Here is a 19522-nt window from a genome sequence, read left to right on the forward strand (position 1 = left end):
AATATTTATATAAACACTTGCTTTTGATTTTCAATTTTAGAATCTGTGTATATAAGGGAGACTTTATGGTTATAGAAAATGCAAATGTTAACTTAGGAAATGTAAATGTGCAGTTTACAGATGTTATGACATACAAATAAATAGAGGAAAGGAAAAGGTGCCTTTAAAATCATCTCACAAAGTATACTTCTAAGGCGAGTCACAGATGTGAGTTAAATCTTTATGTATCAAAGTCAATAGACGTCTGGTTGGTGAGATAAAAATACAGGTTGAGCATCCCTAATCCAAAAATTTAAAATCCCAGATGCTCCTAAACCTGAAACCTTGAGCACCAACGTGATGCCACAGATTGTCCACATGGGTGACTGAGATAGTGACACCTTAGTTTACAGACGGCTCAAGGTACACAAACTTTGTTTCATGCACAAAATTACTTAAAATATCAAAAATTATCTTCAAGTTGTATATGAGGTATAATGAAACAAATGAATTTCATGTTTAGGCTTGGGTCCCATCTCCAAGATCTCTCATTATATATTATGCAAATATTCCAAAATCCAAAAAAAAATCTGACATCTGAAATATTTCTGGTCCCGAGCACTTCAGATGAGGGATTCTCAACCTGTATATGATGGCAGTGCACGGAAATTGTTAATAATAGTTGATTGTTGGATGTGGAATGGCAATTTGGAAGGGGAGGGGCAGAAGAATATTGCTTTCTATTACAAATGCTTCTATGGCATTTTCTTTTCTAATTTATGCATGTTACATTGATAATTTTTAAAGAGATGATTCAAACCTATACCTAGAAATGAAGAGAGTAATTAAACATAGGGACATTTACAGTTCATCTGTAATGGTGGTAGATGTATGATACATTTCCTTTCCTTTTTTATATTTGATTCAGTAACGCTACTATGGTAATCTGACAAATCAAGCAAAAGCTTAAAAGGAATCAGTTCAGTAGGAGCAATCTGTTAAAAAAAAAAGCAATGAAAAAAATGAGACAAGACTGGCCTATACTCTTCCTAAACGAAACTAGAAAATTAAGACATACAGATATTACAATTAACAATCCAAACACCTTCATTCATTTAGCCTTTCCCAGAAGTGAGATAACAGAATAAAAGCGAAATATGTCCCATATTTTTATTAATTGAACTTTCCTTTTTGAGTTTTTTTCTTATTGTCAACATTTTTTCTTTTTATTATTATACTTGAAGTTCTAGGGTACATGTGCACAATGTGCAGGTTTGTTACATATGTATACATGTGCCATGCTGGTGCCCTTTTTGAGTTTCTATGTTCTTTGTATTCTTCTATTAGTATATCTACATATAAAGAACATTGATAACCACAGTGGTCACAGTAATATTTTTTCTTGTCTACTTTTCACTAGTTTTTATGTAGGCAACTAATCCTTCCTTAAGTGATCAAATCTGTTGTTTCCTTTTTGATTTCTGTTCCTTAGCTTAAAGTCAACCCTTCAAAGGGTTAATATTTAACTATTAGCTTTAATATTTTATAATTCACGTGAAGTTAATTTTGAATATGGCATGAGGTAGGCATCTACCCAGTTATCCTAACACTATCTGTTGATATGCCTTCCTTTTTCATATGCGATGCCTCATTAATTAACTAAATTCCTATAACAAGATATACATCAGGGACATGTCACTTTGGATTGTTTGGGTGAACAGTAACACTTAATAGCAATCATTTTTGTCTCCCCAGTATTTACACCTCACTGGGTCTTAAATATTTGGGTTCGTTCATTTAACAATTAATTAATAACTTTGGGCCAGGCGCGGTGGCTCACGCGTGTAATCCCAGCACTTTGAGAGGTGGAGGCAGGCGGATCACGAGGTCAGGAGTTCAAGACCAGGCTGGCCAACATAGTGAAAGCTGTCTCTACTAAAAATTAGCTGGGCATTGTGGCACGTCTCTGTAATCCCAGCTACTCGGGAGAGGCTGAGGCAGGAGAACTGCTTGAACCCGGGAGGCGAAGGTTGCAGTGAGCCAAGATCACACCATTACACTCCAGCCTTAGCAACAAGAGCAAGACTCTGTCTCAAAAAAAAAAAAAAAAAAAAGAACTTCATATATTCTAGGCATAGTAAGTACAAGATATATAATGGAAAATGAAGAAAGACAGGGTTCTTTCATCAATCTTAAAATACGAATCAAAAACTTATGGAAAGAGTAAGCAGCATTGTTTTTTGTTGATAAATGGGTTTGAGTCCTAAGATTCATTTTCATTGCCACAGCTGTGCAGTAATGTATATTATACATTAATATTTCATTTATGTAAGACTTTGTTCACTGCACTGGTTACACAAGACACAAAAATACAGTTTCAAAAATATAGGAGTTTGGGCTAGGATATGCAACAAAGAAAAATTTAAAGTGCTGATGGAAAACTTAAGGGAAAAGTGTTTCATCCTTTATTTCAAGGAAAGATTGTATATTATAAAAACAAACATTGTTATGCCATTGAGTACAGAGCTCCCATCACAAACATTTAACCATTTTCATCATACATCTGATGATCTAAAAATCAAAATCACTTTGAAAGGCTTAAGTATTCTACTTTTTCTTAAAGATTATCACATTATAGTGACACACTACTGTTTTAAAGACTCAAGTAAAAATGAGACCCAGTAATTTTTAACCAAAGGTGTACTATATCCTATTTGCTTGTTTTATAAGATCAATAAACACTACAGTAAGACTTGGCATTTAAACATTAAACATGTCTAAGCCCCCGAAGAATATACCAGAAATAAGAAAGACATTTAGAATGCTTTAATATTTCCAGTTAACACCGTTTGTATCAGTAACTGCAATGTTGTAAGTTTTAGCATCTCACATAACTAGTCAGTAAGGATTTTTTTTTTAAGTGTAGGAGTGAGAATACAAGGACAGGAGCTATAAGAATGTCAAGTTTTATACTTCTGTTAAAACTCAAAAATCAAAACTATTTTCTTCTCTGCATCAAAACCACAGACTTGAAGAATGTTTTGGCTTTAATCCCATGACTCATCATCTACTGGATTGGGAGCTTGTGAAGAAGAAAACCCAGCTGTGTTCAAAGTGCTCTTGCCCTGGTAATTATTTAAAAAAAAAAAAAAGAAACAAACATTTAATTTTATGACAGCTTTAAAGTTACATCACTCAGACTGAGAGCAACGACTCAAAGTATCTACTATGTCTTCCCCAAATAATCAAAGAACTTTATTCTCACTAAATCTGATTCACCTGAAAAAAGGCTCCTGTCAAACGAGGAAATCTAAATTGCACAAAATGTTTCAAAAAAAATATTTTTTAAGTCAATAGTTTTGACAAGTGGGGAAAACTTAATGCACTACACTCAATGAATCAGCATAAATATTTAATTAACATGCTTATTGTTTCTGTATAAAGGTGGTGTTCAGCCTATAAAAACCTGACATACCAGAAAAGACTTGTAGCCTCGTGGCTGGGCGCAGTGGCTCATGCCTGTAATCTTAGCACTCTGGGATGCTGAAGCAGGTGGATCACTTGAGGCCAGGAGTTTGAGACCAGCCTGGCCAACATGGTGAAACCCTGTCTCTATTAAAAATACAAAAAAAAAAAAAAAAAAACAGCTGAGAATGGTGGCACATGCCTGTAATCCCAGATACACTGGAGGCTGAGGCACGAGAATTGCTTGAACCTGGGACGCAGAGGTTGCAGTGAGCCAAGATCAAGCCACTGCACTCCAGCCTGGACAACAGAGCCAGACACTATCTCAAAAAAAAAAAAAAAAAAAAAAAAAGAGAGAAAATAAAAGACTTGTAACTCCAACAGGTCCTGTATTTTATATTAATGTTGTCAGAATTCAAAAATTAAATAATTCCATCAGAAGTTTAAAAGATTCCAAATTAAAATTTAAAATCTGAGAAAGGAGACTGTTTAGGCATAAATCTCAAAGTTAATTCCTGACCTTTAAAACCAAAAATATGTATATACCTAAAATGTTAATGAAATAATAAAGTAGCTACCTTCCAGGCATGAAAACAATGGCTTGATTATTAAATATTATAGTTACTTCACAATATTAAGCACAAAATTTACAAAGAGTAACTAGAAGACAAGTTCTCAAGTTTTCCTTTCTACTAACCTTTCTAGTATCAACTGATGCAAACACGCTTCCTCTTGTACTACCACTGAAGCCAGGAATGTAGGTACTAAAGGCAATTTCTTCCAACCATGCAGGAACATCCTGTTGAGCCTTTAAAAAAAATTGACTTCATATGCAACGTAAAGTCTTAAAGATTGGAAAAGTTTACTTGTTACATACATATGCATAAAATGTCTACTTTCAACAACAAAATAAGAAAACTATCCATTCCATTATAAAAGTTTAACTTACATCTGTCAATACTTTTACTAGAGGCTGTGCTAACTGGTTATCCGATTCAAGATCAAAAAAGGAAATCGCTCTGCCAGTATTCCCACAACGACCAGTACGCCCAATTCGATGAACATACTCATCAATGGTAGAAGGAAGATCAAAATTGATAACATGTTGCACATTTTCAATATCCAGTCCTCTGGCAGCTACTGAAGTAGCAACAAGAACTGGGCACTTTCCACAGCGAAAATCTCCAAGAGCTTGCTCCCGCTCTCTCTGTTCCCGATCACTTGAAAGAAAAGAAAGCATGTTATTAGAACCACTCTTAAAATCATTAAAGTGAATCATTAAAGTTCAACATAGAAATTTCTTTTTAATAATAGTAAGAATAGCAGCATTAGGCTGGGCGCAGTGGCTCACACCTGCAACCCCAGCACTTTGGGAGGCTGAAGCAGGTGGATCACAAGGTGAGGAGATCGAGACCAGTCTGGCCAACATGGTGAAACCCCATCTCTATTAAAGATACAAAAAATTAGCTGGGCGTGGTGGCGTGCACCTGTAATCCCAGCTACTCGGGAGGCTGAGGTAGGAGAATCACTTGAACCCGGGAAACAGAGGTGAGCCGAGATCATGCCATTGCACTCCAGCCTAGACGACTGGGCAAGACTCCGTCTCGGAAAAAAAAAAAAAAAAGAATGGCAGCATTTAACATTAATGTTCACTTCTTTTTTTTTTTTTTTTTTTTTTTTTTTGAGACGGAGTCTCGCTCTGTCACCCAGGCAGGAGTGCAGTGGCGCAATCTCAGCTCACTGCAAGCTCCGCCCCCCGGGTTCACGCCATTCTCCTGCCTCAGCCTCTCCGAGTAGCTGGGACTACAGGCGCCCGCCACCACGCCCGGCTAATTTAATGTTCACTTCTTACATACCAGGTACTATACTAATTCCTTCCAAGCTACCATTTTATTTAATCCTCATTATAATACTTTGAGTTACAAAAATTATCCCCATTTGCAAATGAGGTAAAGTAACAGCTAATATGTAGAGACAGACTACAAACTCAAGTCTGACAAAAATCAAATCCTATTATAATCTCTATGCTTTATAGTCTTGACATAAAATATACAACTACTTGATCAGAATGCTTGCTTAAAATATATTTTTAAAATATAATTTCAGAACACTATATACTATGTGATATTTTAGGATCTACTAATAAAGTGCCAATAAAACTGTATTAATATGACATTTTATAGCACTCCAATTTTAAAAAGGTCTAAGAAAGATTAGATTTAGCAAAGGAAAACTTGATAAGGGGCCACAGATCCTTAAGTGAGATCTCTTGAGAATTTTCCACTCCTTGTTTTGAGGCTATCTAAGGCAGACCTTTATCTTACCCACCACAACCACTTAGTTCTAAAAACTAAGAATGAAGACGAAAAATAATAGTTTAGTACTCCTGGGTATTACCCTTTTCCTCATATAAAGGAGAATAACAGTTTAGATCTGAGAAAATTCTGAATCCCAATCCTAGGATTATATCATATTAGTTATATAAACTGATGTTTCTTAAATACCAAATAGAAGTCATTCCCCTAATAGGAAATTATACTCATCTACTCACCCATGAATACTTGTAGTTGATATTTTTTCTTGACAAAGAAAAGTTGCAATAAAATCTGCTTTTTTCTTTGTTTCAACAAAGACCATAGTTCTTTCATCCCCTACAAGACAATGAAATTATTAATATTCAAACTTCAAAATCAGGAAATGAAAAATAAAGCAGGGGTAGGAGGCAGTGCTTGAATATGAAACTTTGTCCACCACTGTATTTATTATCAGCACCACTGCCAAGCCTGGTACTTAAGAGGGACTCTAATTCCAGAATGGATGTCAAAGACACAAGGACTGTTTTCCTAGTTTAGGGATTTAAAAAATTAGCTTGTCCTTCCTCCTCCCAGGCCAACACAAGAAGTAGAACCTTAGGGAAGGGTAAATCATATCTGCCTGCCAACTCTTAGTAGCATAAAATTGTCTCAGTCCTTTCCTCCCCTCCATTTCCCTCGCTCTATAAATGCTTTTTGCTGTCCACCTCTCAAGATAATCCAATCTTTCATTCTCCCATGGTTGCCCGAGGTGTTTACAATAGTGGCATCTGACCTGGGGCTGCTTAACTCTATAAATCAGTGTTCCAAACATTATCTCTAATTCAAATCCCTTCATTCCCAAAATATTTTACACATTAAAAAATTAAATGACAACCTTATCCCAGGGTCTTAACTTGTTAAGGAATATTTACTCCTTAAAATATTTAACCAGTAGAAATTCAAGCATGGGCCAGAGATTTTCCCACACAGGGAATTTCCCTATAAAATGTTGGAGAAGAAAGATAATTTATGGCTTTAAAGCATATAAAAATGTATTACTATTCATAGTCAGTCTCCCCATTTCTCTGTCAGCTCGCTTCATTCATTTATTCAGCGAATATTTAGTGCCTACTAGATGCCTGTCACGTTTCTGTTGGAAATACAGAAATAAAAGCCCCTGCTTTCACTATGGGGAGGCAAATAAATATTATGCACTTAGTCCTAAAAAGGAAAAAATTAGCAAGATAAAGGGTCCAGAGATGATTACTTTAGATACTTTAAGATAGGTTTATTAGACAGGCCTACTTTAGATACCCCAATTAGATGGTATCTTAGTAAAGATATAAAGATAGTGAACTGTGCATGTATCTAGGAAAAGAGCTGCTTAAGGAAGAGTGAAAGACAAGTCTGAGCCTCTGAGAAATGCGTGTTTTTTTTTTTTTTTTTTTTTTTTTTTTTTGAGACGGAGTCTCATTCTGTTGCCCAGGCTGGAGTGCGGTGGCACAATCTCGGCTCACTGCAACCTCCGCCTCCCGGGTTGACGCCATTCTCCTGCCTCAGCCTCCTGAGTAGCTGGGACTACAGGCGCCTGCCACCATGCCCAGCTAATTTTTTTTTGTATTTTTAGTAGAGACGGGGTTTCACCATATTAGCCAGGATGGTCTCGATCTCCTAACCTCGTGATCTGCCGATCTGCCCGCCTCGGCCTCCCAAAGTGCTGGGATTACAGGCATGAGCCACCGCACCCGGCCCCTACAGAAGTATTAACACATTAAATTACAAAGTCTCTTAAAGGAATTCTATTCAAATTTGTTTATAAAGATGAATAAAAGAGAAATGTTATCGAGGTAAATATTCCTAAAATCTCAGAAAGTAAAGAAATTGAACTTCTAATACTTTAAACTTTTGAAAAATATACTTTAAACTATATTAAACTTTTGAAAAAACTTATTACAAGAATCAGAAACATTTTAAGAATCCAAGTTCACATAATTAAGTGAAATCTTTGGTAAATGAGACTAATACCTTTAGTTTAAAAAAAAAAAACACCTTTTCCCTATTATCAGTGTTAAGTTTAACACACTTATTCTACTTGGGTTTGTTTTTCCTAATGTATAGAGGTTTACTAGCCAAATCAGCTAGTATTATTCCTCCACGATGTTTAAGAGTATGAAAATGGAAATCTGTGTTCAACTAAATTTAGTCATTTATTCAATAGTATTTATGTTTTGAAAAATATCATCTTGAAGATAATTTCCAAAATCTTCAGGTAACTGAAAACAGTAGACAATGTTTGTGTATGACATCTCCCAGTTTCCCATCTCCCTGCTGCCAATTTCCTTTATGAAACAGAAGTTACTATGATGAAAAGATATAATTAACATAAGTGGTTGCAACTACACTAAGAATAACAGTGACAGAAATAAAAACTGTAATTGCTTTTGTTCCAAGGAAAAAAAGTAGTTTAGTGGCTTTCAAACATTTTGGTCTGTGTTACCTTTAAACTCATAAAACACTGACAATCCTGGAGTTTTTCTTGTGTGTTTTGATATTTACCATATTAAAAATTAACACCAAGATAATCTTTAATTATCTGAACAATATTTGCATATTAAAATAAATAATTCTTAGTATAATTATGAAAATTATTTTTACCTTGCAGACCCCATTAGGGGATCTTAGAGAACCTGGAGGAGACACATTTTGTCCTAAAATGTCAGTTTGTTCCAGAACATTGAAAAAGCACCGTGAAAGATAAAACTTGGAAACTGAATTTTATCTGCTTTGATTTAAAACACTTGGGTCAAAATAAGCTACAAGGCCAGGCGCGGTGGCTCACGCTTCTAATCCCAGCACTTTGGGAGGCCGAGGCGGGCGGATCACGAGGTCAGGAGATCGAGACCATGGTGAAACCCCGTCTCTACTAAAAATACAAAAAATTAGCCGGGCGTGGTGGTAGGCGCCTGTAGTCCCAGCTACTCGGAGAGGCTGAGGCAGGAGAATGGCGTGAACCCGGGAGGCGGAGCTTGCAGTGAGCCAAGATCGCGCCACTGCACTCCAGCCTGGGTGAAACAGCGAGACTCCGTCACAAAAAAAAAAAAATAAAAAAATGAGCTATAAAAGATGTTAATATTCTAGCAAAGGTCACTCAGTTTGGATGGAATTACTTTCTTAATTTACTGTTTAATGCTTTCACTTATAATATGAGTTTTTTTTCCTCAGAGCCATTACACTGGATAAAAAGTTATTCTTTACCTTCCTTGTAATGAGCCTAGACAGCAGAGATTCTTTTATTAGGTCTGTTAAAAAAAAAAATAAAAAAGACTAAAGAAGGGAAAAAAAGAAGAAAAAAAGACTAAAAAAGAAAAGGTTCCCTATTTATGAAAGAGCTGTGGTTATTTACAACCATGTTAATTTCTATGTTTACTTCTAAATGTTTTGTCACCTCAATTAAATTGATAACCAAATAGTTTTTCTGATACCCATGAATCCTACACTAATCAAATATTCAACTCTCCTCTGACAATTCCTTTTGTCTTTTTAAGATCAAATTATAAATTTAGAAGAAGAAATTCACCTAGAAAACTTTTGAGATTTCTCAGAGAGAGCCCCAGGAAAAGCACAAAGGTTTATTATTTCACTTTATAAAGGAAGGGATTCTAGAAATTATTATTTTTTTAAATGTATTACTATTTAAGAGTTGTATGGTAAGAGTTGTCAAACCAGAAAAGACTACACTTCCAAGATTAAAGAGAATAGGCAAAATGTTCACACAGGTTGAGCATTCCTAATTTGAAAATCCAAAATCCCAAACTCTGAGTACTGACATGATGCTCAAAGGAAATGCTCACTGGAGCATTTCAGAGTTTTGGATTAGGGATAATCAAGTGATAAACATACTGCAAATATTCCAAAAGTTAATTTAAAAAAATCTGAAACATGGCCGGGCGTGGTGGCTCACACCTGTAATTCCAGCACTTTGGGAGGTCAAGGTGGACAGATCACCTGAGGTCAGAGTTCTAGACCAGCCTGGCCAACGTGGTGAAACCCCATCTCTACTAAAAATACAAAAATTAGCCAGGCGTGGTGGCAGGCGCCTGAAATCCCAGGTACTGGGGAGGCTGAGGCAGGAGAATTGCTTGAACCCAGGAGGTGGAGGCTGCAGTGAGCCAAGATCACGCAGTCACACTCTAGCCTGGGTGACAAGAGCAAAACTCTGTCTCTAAAAAAAGAAAAAAAAAAATCTGAAGCACTTCTGGCCTCAAACATTTTGGATAAGGGATACTCGGCCTCTATTTTGTGTGTGTGCGTGTGTGTGTGTGTATGCTTTATGGGAGCCCCTCATGATTTGTACATTCTCTCACCATCCAAAGTATATTTTTACCCTCAGGAGAAACACTGCTCAAAATTCTATAAAGTAATTCTATAGAGTTTCCCTATATTTATCAAAGTCCTGAAGGTATGCTGCCTGATGCAATAGTACAGGGTTGCCAGTCATAATTTCACTTTTTAAAACGTCTATAACCTTACTTCTTTCCTCACTTGAATCTAGCATCTTCTTCCGTGGTTCTTCACTAGAGATGTACATCAGACTTACACATGGCATTCTGTAAAAACATAAATGTCTGGACCCTATTCTACACCTACAGGTGAACTCAACTCCCATTTTGTCTTTCACTGTACTTTTTCATTTTTCTGGAACAAACTGACACTTTATGACAAAGTATGTCTTTCCCAGAGTCTCCAAGATCCTCTAAAGAGGTCTGCGAAGTAAAAACAATTTTCATAATTATACTACTAAATCTATTTACTTTATATTCTTGATATGAAAAATTGTATCTGCCCATCTTCATAAATCAGGTTTCTTCTTTGAAAATAAGCCTAATCAGGGGTGGAGCCAAGATGGCCGAATAGGAACAGCTCCAGTCTACAGCTCCCAGCATGAGCGATGCAGAAGACGGGTGATTTCTGCATTTCCAACTGAGGTACCAGGTTCATCTCACTGGGGAGTGTTGGAAAGTGGGTGCAGGACAGTGGGTGCAGCGCACTGAGCGTGAGCCAAAGCAGGGCCAGGCATCACCTCACCTGGGAAGTGCAAGGGGTCAGGGAATTCCCTATCCTAGTCAAAGAAAGGGTGACAGATGGCACCTGGAAAATCGGGTCACTCCCACCCAAATACTGCACTTTTCCAACGGTCTTAGCAAAGGGCACACCAGGAGATTATATCCTGCGCCTGGCTCAGAGGGTCCTATGCCCACGGAGCCTCGCTCATTGCTAGCACAGCAGTCTGAGGCCAAACTGCAAGGTGGCAGCGAGGCTGGGGGAGGGGCGCCCACCATTGCCAAGGCTTGAGTAGGTAAACAAAGCCGCCGGGAAGCTCGAACTGGGTGGAGCCCACCGCAGCTCAAGGAGGCCTGCCTGCCTCTGTAGACTCCAACTCTGGGGGCAGGGCACAGCCAAACAAAAGGCAGCAGAATCCTCTGCAGATTTAAATGTCCCTGTCTGACAGCCTTGAAGAGAGTAGTGGTTCTCCCAGCACACAGCAGGACATCTGAGAACAGACAGACTGCCTCCTCAAGTGGGTCCCTGACCCCCGAGGAGCCTAACTGGGAGGCACCCCCAGCAGGGGCAGACTGACACCTCACACAGCTGGGTACTCCTCTGAGACAAAACTTCCAGAGGAACGATCAGGCAGCAATATCTGCTGTTCACCAGTACCTGCTGTTATGCAGCCTCCGCTGCTGATACTGAGGCAAACAAGGTCTGGAGTGGACCTCCAGCAAACTCCAATAGACCTGCAGCTGAGGGTCCTGACTGTTAGAAGGAAAACTAACAAACAGAAAGGACATCCACACCAAAACCCCATCTGAACGTCACCATCATCAAAGACCAAAGGTAGATAAAACCACAAAGATGGGGAAAAAACAGAGCAGAAATACTGGAAACTCTAAAAATCAGAGTGCCTCTCCTTGTCCAAAGGAATGCAGCTCCTCACCAGCAACGGAACAAAGCTGGATGGAGAATGACTTTGACAAGTTGAGAGAAGAAGGCTCCAGACGATCAAACTACTCCGAGGTAAAGGAAGAAGTTCGAACCCATGGCAAAGAAGTTAAAAACCTTGAAAAAAAATTAGACAAATGGCTAACTAGAATAACCGATGCAGAGAAGTCCTTAAAGGACCTGATGGAGCTGAAAACCAAGGCACAAGAACTATGTGACGAATGCACAAGCCTCAGTAGCCGATTCAATCAATTGGAAGAAAGGGTATCAGTGATGGAAGATGCAATGAATGAAATGAAGTGAGAAGTTTAGAGAAAAAAAGGATAAAAAGAAACCAACAAAGCCTCCAAGAAATATGGGACTATATGAAAAGACCAAATCTACGTCTGATTGGTGTACCTGAAAGTGACGGGGAGAATGGAACCAAGTTGGAAAACACTCTGCAGGATATCATCCAGGAGAACTTCCCCAATATAGCAAGGCAGGCCAACATTCAGATTCAGGAAATACACAGAACGCCACAAAGATACTCCTCAAGAAGAGCAACTCCAAGACACATAATTGTCAGATTCACCAAAGTTGAAATGAAGGAATAAATGTTAAGGGCAGCCAGAGAGAAAGGTTGGGTTACCCACAAAGGGAAGCCCATCAGACTAACAGCTGATCTCTCAGCAGAAACTCTACAAGCCAGAAGAGAGTGGGGGCCAATATTCAACATTCTTAAAGAATTTGCAACCCAGAATTTCATATCCAGCCAAACTAAGCTTCATAAATGACAGAGAAATAAAATACTTTACAGACAAGCAAATGCTGAGAGATTTTCTCACCACCAGGCCTGCCCTATGAGAGCTCCTGAAGTAAGCACTAAACATGGAAAGGAATAACTGGTACCAGCCACTGCAAGAACATGCGAAATTGTAAAGACCATAGAGGCTAGGAAGAAACTGCATCAACTAACAAGCAAAATAACCAGCTAACATCACAATGACAGGATCAAATTCACACATAATATTAACCTTAAATGTAAATGGGCTAAATGCTCCAATTAAAAGACACAGACTGGCAAATTGGATAAAGAGTCAAGACCCATCAGTGTGCTGTATTCAGGAGACCCATCTCACATGCAGAGACACACATAGGCTCAAAATAAAGGGATGGAGGAAGATCTACCAAGCAAATGGAAAACAAAAAAAGGCAGGGGTTGCAATCCTAGTCTCGCATAAAACAGACTTTAAACCAACAAAGATCAAACGAGACAAAGAAGGCCATTACACAATGGTAAAGGGATCAACACAACAAGAAGAGCTAACTATCCTAAATATATATGCACCCAATACAGGAGCACCCAGATTCATAAAGCAAGTCCTTGGAGACCTACAAAGAGACTTAGACTCTCACACAATAATAATGGGAGCCTTTAACACCCCACTGTCAACATTAGACAGATCAATGAGCGAGAAAGTTAACAAGGATATCCAGGAATTGAACTCAGCTCTGCACCAAGCAGACCTAATAGAGATCTATAGAACTCTCCACCCCAAATCAGCAGAATATACAGTCTTCTCAGCACCACCTCACACTTATTCCAAAATTGACCACATAGTTGGAAGTAAAGTTCTCCTCAGCAAATGTAAAAGAACAGAAATTATAACAAACTGGCTCTCAGACCATAGCGCAATCAAACTAGAACTCAGGATTAAGAAACTCACTCAAAACCGCTCAACTACATGGAAACTGAACAACCTGCTCCTGAATGAATACTGGGTATATAACGAAATGAAGGCAGAAATAAAGATGTTCTTTGAAACCGATGAGAACAAAGACACAACATACCAGAATTTCTGCGACACATTCGAAGCAGTGTATAGAGGGAAATTTATAGCACTACATACCCACAAGAGAAAGCAGGAAAGATCTGAAATTGACACCCTAACATCACAATTAAAAGAACTAGAGAAGCAAGAGCAAACACATTCAAAAGCTAGCAGAAAGCAAGAAATAACTAAGATCAGAGCAGAACTGAAGGAAATAAGAGACACAAAAAAACCCTTCAAAAAATCAATGAATCCAGGAGCTGGTTTTTTGAAAAGATCAACAAAACTGATAGACTGCTAGCAAGACTGACAAAGAAGAAAAGAGAGAAGAATCAAATAGATGCAATAAAAAATGATAAAGGGGATATCACCGCCGATCCCACAGAAATACAAACTACCATCAGAGAATACTATAAACACCTCTATGAAAACAAACTAGAAAATCTAGAAGAAATGGATAAATTCCTGGACACATACACCCTCCCAAGACTAAACGAGGAAGAAGTTGAATCTCTGAATAGACCAGTAACAGGCTCTGAAATTGAGGCAATAATAGCTTGCCAACCAAAAAAAGTCCAGGACCAGATGGATTCACAGCCGAATTCTACCAGAGGTACAAGGAGGAGCTGGTACCATTCCTTCTGAAACTATTCCAATTAATAGAAAAAGAGGGAATCCTCCCTAACTCATTTTATGAGGCCAGCATCATCCTGATACCAAAGCCTGGCAGAGACACAACCAAAAAAGAGAATTTTAGACCAATATCCCTGATGAACATCCATGCAAAAATCCTCAATAAAATACTGGCAAACCAAATCCAGCAGCACATCAAAAAGCTTATCCACCATGATCAAGTGGGCTTCATTCCTGGGATGCAAGGCTGGTTCAACATATGAAAATCAATAAACATAATCTAGCATATAAACAGAACCAAAGACAAAAACCACATGATTATCTCAATAGATGCAGAAAAGGCCTTTGACAAAATTCAACAACCTTCATGCTAAAAACTCTCAATAAATTAGGTATTGATGGGATGTATCTCAAAATAATAAGAGCTATCTATGACAAACCCACAGCCAATATCATACTGAATGGGCAAAAACTGGAAGCATACCCATTGAAAACTGGCACAAGACAGGGATGCCCTCTCTCACCACTCCTATTCCACATAGTGCTGGAAGTTCTGGCCAGGGCAATCAGGCAGGAGAAGGAAATAAAGGGTATTCAATTAGGAAAAGAGGAAGTCAAATTGTCCCTGTTTGCAGATGACATGATTGTATATCTAGAAAACCCCATCGTCTCAGCCCAAAATCTCCTTAAGCTGATAGGCAACTTCAGCAAAGTCTCAGGATACAAAATCAACGTGCAAAAATCACAAGCATTCTTATACACCAATAACAGACAAACAGACTGCCAAATCCTGAGTGAACTCCCATTCACAATTGCTTCAAAGAGAATAAAATACCTAGGAATCCAACTTACAAGGGATGTGAAGGACCTCTTCAAGGAGAACTACAAACCACTGCTCAATGAAATAAAAGAGGATACAAACAAGTGGAACAACATTCCATGCTCATGGGTAGGAAGAATCAATATCGTGAAAATGGCCATACTGCCCAAGGTAATTTATAGATTCAGTGCCGTACCCATCAAGCTACCAATGACTTTCTTCACAGAACTGGAAAAAACTACTTTAAAGTTCATATGGAACCAAAAAAGAGCCCGCATCGCCAAGTCAATCCTAAGCCAAAAGAACAAAGCTGGAGGCATCAGGCTACCTGACTTCAAACTATACTACAAGGCTACAGTAACCAAAACAGCCTGTTGCTGGTACCAAAACAGAGATATAGACCAACGGAACAGAACAGAGCCCTCAGAAATAATGCTGCATATCTACAACCATCTGATCTTTGACAAACCTGACAAAAACAAGAAATGGGGAAATGATTCCCTATTTAATAAATGGTGCAGGGAAAACTGGCTAGCCATATGTAGAAAGCTGAAACTGGATCCCTTCCTTACACCTTATATAAAAATTAATTCAAGATGGATTAAAGACTTACATGTTAGACCTAAACCATAAAAACCCTAGAAGAAAAACAAGGCAATACCATTCAGGACATAGACATGGGCAAGGACTTCATGTCTAAAACACCAAAAGCAATGGCAACAAAAGCCAAAACTGACAAATGGGATCTAATTAATGAGCTTCTGTATGGCAAAAGAAAGTACCATCAGAGTGAAGAGGCAACCTACAGAATGGGAGAAAATTTTTGCAATCTACTCATCTGACAAAGGGCTAATATCCAGAATCTACAATGAACTCAAACAAATTTACAAGAAAAAAACAACACCATCAACAAGCGGGTGAAGGATGTGAACAGACACTTCTCAAAAGAAGACATTTATGCAGCCAAAAAACACATGAAAAAATGCTCATCATCACTGGCCATCAGAGAAATGCAAATCAAAACCACAATGAGATACCATCTCACACCAGTTAGAATGGCCATCATTAAAAAGTCAGGAAACAACAGGTGCTGGAGAGGATGTGGAGAAATAGGAACACTTTTACACTGTTGGTGGGAATGTAAACTAGTTCAACCATTGTGGAAGTCAGTGTGGAGATTCCTCAAGGATCTAGAACTAGAAATACCATTTGACCCAGCCATCCCATTACTGTGTATGTACCCAAAGGATTATAAATCATCATGCTATAAAGACACATGCACACGGATGTTTATTGTGGCACTATTCACAATAGCAAAGAGTTGGAACCAACCCAAATGTCCATCGGTGATAGACTGGATTAAGAAAATGTGGCACATACACACCATGGAATACTATGCAGCCATAAAAAATGATGAGTTCATGTCCTTTGTAGGGACATGGATGAAGCTGGAAACCATCATTCTCCGCAAACTATCGCAAGGACAAAAAACCAAACACTGCATGTTCTCACTCATAGATGGGAATTGAACAATGAGAACACTTGGACACAGGAAGGGGAACATCACACTCCGGGGACTGTTGTGGGGTGGGGGGAGGGGGGAGGGTCAGCATTAGGAGATATACCTAATGACGAGTTAATGGGTGCAGCAAAACAACATGGCACATGGATACATATGTAACAAACCTGCACGTTGTGCACATGTATCCTAGAACTTAAAGTATATAATAAAAAAAGGGTTTATTGTAAAAAAAAAAAAAAAAAGAAAATAAGCTTAGTAAGATTTTTTGCCTAGAATTTTTTGAATGGCTTTATTACCTTTATTTTGCATGTCATAGAAAAAAATGTATCAGTAGCATTATTCTTATCATGAATCTTCCTCAGACCCTTGATATGTAACAATTACCGGTAACAAATTTACCATGATCATTAAATCTGTCATCTTCAGATAGCTTTTGTTTTCTTTAGATGCTTGCCCAAAGGCTGTGCTGTAAGCTATAGATCAGAGTCTATGTCCTAAAGGACAGACCCCAAGCCTTGTGAAGAACTATTAATACTTCAAAGAATAGAGTCTTGGGTAGAAGGTTCTAAAGTTGACTGCTTTGCCAACTTTTAGACCCTATCACTGGACTGAGTGAGATTTCCAGGACTAGTCCTTCTAGAAACAGAAAGAATCATGCAAGCTGATCCCTAACATATACAATGAAATAAGAACTACATAAGGATTGAATGAGCTTATGGAGAAAATATCTCTGTGGTCATTTGTTTGCAATACTGTTAATATTATTTTAATATTCTATTTTCTGGATATGTGAAGAAGCCTTTTTTCCTCTTAACCTAGCTGTCATCTACACATTTTAGTAGACTCTGCTTTTGTAAACTAAAATCAAACATTCTAAAATCATATCTGATCTCGCATCTCACTGACACCCCATCCCAACCCAAATTCAGATTTCTTAACTCAGTCTCCTTACTTTTCATGGTAGTTATCTGCAACAGTTAAATAAGAATCTGTCTGCCTCCTTTAACCAAGATATAAGTGGACAAGTTACCTGTGCAACTAACATCTCACCTGGATTTCATATTTGAAAGCGGCATGATAGGTAGGACCAGATACTTTTTTTTAAAGGAACGAAGGTTGGCTTTCCTTATGGAACCAATGCCTACAAAGACCTCCCATATAAGCTGACCTGGTGCTTGGCTTACATGGCCCAGCCTTGGAGATTTTAAGGAAGGTCATACACTTCCTGACAGGACAGGAACCACAGGAAATATGGGGGACCTTTAGTAGAGTGAGATTCACTCCAATTTATAGGTACTGCAGGTGAAACCTAGAAGAGAGAGTTTCTGAGACTTAGTTTCCTATCCCTTAGACAGCAAATAATAAAGGATTTTTAAAGTTCAATCTGACATTCCTTATGAAAACTTCCAGACAAAAGTTAATTTTGTGACTTTAGTAAAAGTCAATACTGTTCGGCAAACTGAAGGAGGCTTATTTATTGTTAATGAACAATCTTGCTGCACCCATGCCAATAAGCAAGCCAAACATAAGACCAAACTTCTTGTCATCAAGACTATCTCTGAGATTATTATGATCATGAGGTAGATACAGGCTGTCAGAAAAAATTATGGAAGAATTTGAAGTAAGCAAAAAAGATTACTGTCTAGCACACTCTTTGTGCCTTCTATATTCTTTTTCATAACTGTTGCAATTGATAGCAATGCCAATGATTCTCAGTAAAAATGCAAATAAAGTTTTCCCCTGAAATGTAATTGATTATTGCATTTGAATAATGACCAGTTTTACACCTATCTCTAAATCAATTTTAGCATTTCTAATTGCCTAAACCAGGGGTGTCCAATCTTTTGGCTTCCTTGGGCCACATTAGGGGAATTGTCTTGGGCCACACATAAAATACGGTAACGCTACTGATAGCTGATGAGCTTTAAAAAAATGTTTTTTTAATCGCAAAAAAACAAACAAAAAAACGAAAAAACCTCATCATATTTTAAGAAAGGTTACGAATTTGCGTTGAGCCACATTCAAAGCTATCCTGGGCTGCATGTGGCCTCTGAGCTGTGGGTTGGACAAGCTTGGCCTAAATATACATGTATTTTTTAAATTCTCCTTTTGACTAGCTGTAACATCCTACTGGTTCCTTTGGTAACTAAAGAGCTCAATAAACTCTTTGATCTCTATTGACTTAAAATTAAAATTATGAAAAAGGCAGTTTGGCTATACTACTCCGAAATAAACCTATATATTTAAAGGCAAAAGGAAAAAAATAGCATAATTAAGTGAAAGAGTAGAAAAGGAGATCAATTATATGGACAAAATTTGTATAATTTGAGGATATACTGGATGGATATTACATGCAAAGTTAAAAAGGTATCAACTATGAACACTAAACCAAAATTATATGGACAAAATTTGTATAATTTGAGGATATACTGGATGGATATTACATGCAAAGTTAAAAAGGTATCAACTATGAACACTAAACCAAACAAATATTTCACAGCTTAAATAATACAGAAGTATATCAATAGTGCTCATAAATAATACATTGACCTTTTCTCAAGGGCAAACCAGCTCTTCTGAAAAACTCTCTCCTTTTGGATTACTTGCAAAATAAACTTTATCCCACAAGCTCATATACAAAAAAAATCTTGGCCGGGCACAGTGGTTCATGCCTGTAATCCCAGCACTTTGGGAGGCCAAGGCGGGCAGATCACAAGGTCAGGAGATCAAGACCATCCTGGCTAACATGGTGAAGCCCTGTCTCTACTAAAAACACAAAAAAATTAGCCCGGTGTGGTGGCACGTGCCTCTAGTCCCAGCTACTTGGGAGGCTGAGGCAGGAGAATGGCGTGAACCCCGGAGTCGGAGGTTGCAGTGAGCCAAGATTGTGCCACTGCACTCCAGCCTGGGTGACAGAGCAAGACTCCATCTCAAAAAAAAAAAAAAAAAAAAAAACTTAAGGTGACTATATTAGAAATATGTTCTAACTTCAGCA

The 19522-nt window shown here is 38.0% G+C and overlaps 1 protein-coding gene across 6 annotated transcripts in view; it reads right to left on the reverse strand.

Moving 5' to 3' along the window:
- Positions 1-2790: 2790 nt before the first annotated feature.
- DDX4 (DEAD-box helicase 4) overlaps positions 2791-19522 on the reverse strand; it is an 81759-nt gene continuing 65027 nt past the window's right edge. For 5 of the 6 annotated variants that reach the window (XM_055251660.2, XM_055251661.2, XM_055251658.2 and 2 more), the window contains 4 exons: positions 5996-6095; positions 4394-4664; positions 4142-4252; positions 2791-3104 (listed from right to left, as the gene is read on the reverse strand). In XM_055251660.2, the coding sequence (XP_055107635.2) occupies positions 3027-3104; positions 4142-4252; positions 4394-4664; positions 5996-6095 (560 nt within the window). In that variant the 3' untranslated portion in view covers positions 2791-3026. The remainder of the gene's footprint in view (positions 3105-4141; positions 4253-4393; positions 4665-5995; positions 6096-19522) is intronic. The other variant, XM_055251663.2, reaches the window with a different exon arrangement.

Source organism: Symphalangus syndactylus, chromosome 18, assembly GCF_028878055.3.
Source record: "Symphalangus syndactylus isolate Jambi chromosome 18, NHGRI_mSymSyn1-v2.1_pri, whole genome shotgun sequence".
Lineage (NCBI taxonomy): Eukaryota > Metazoa > Chordata > Mammalia > Primates > Hylobatidae > Symphalangus > Symphalangus syndactylus.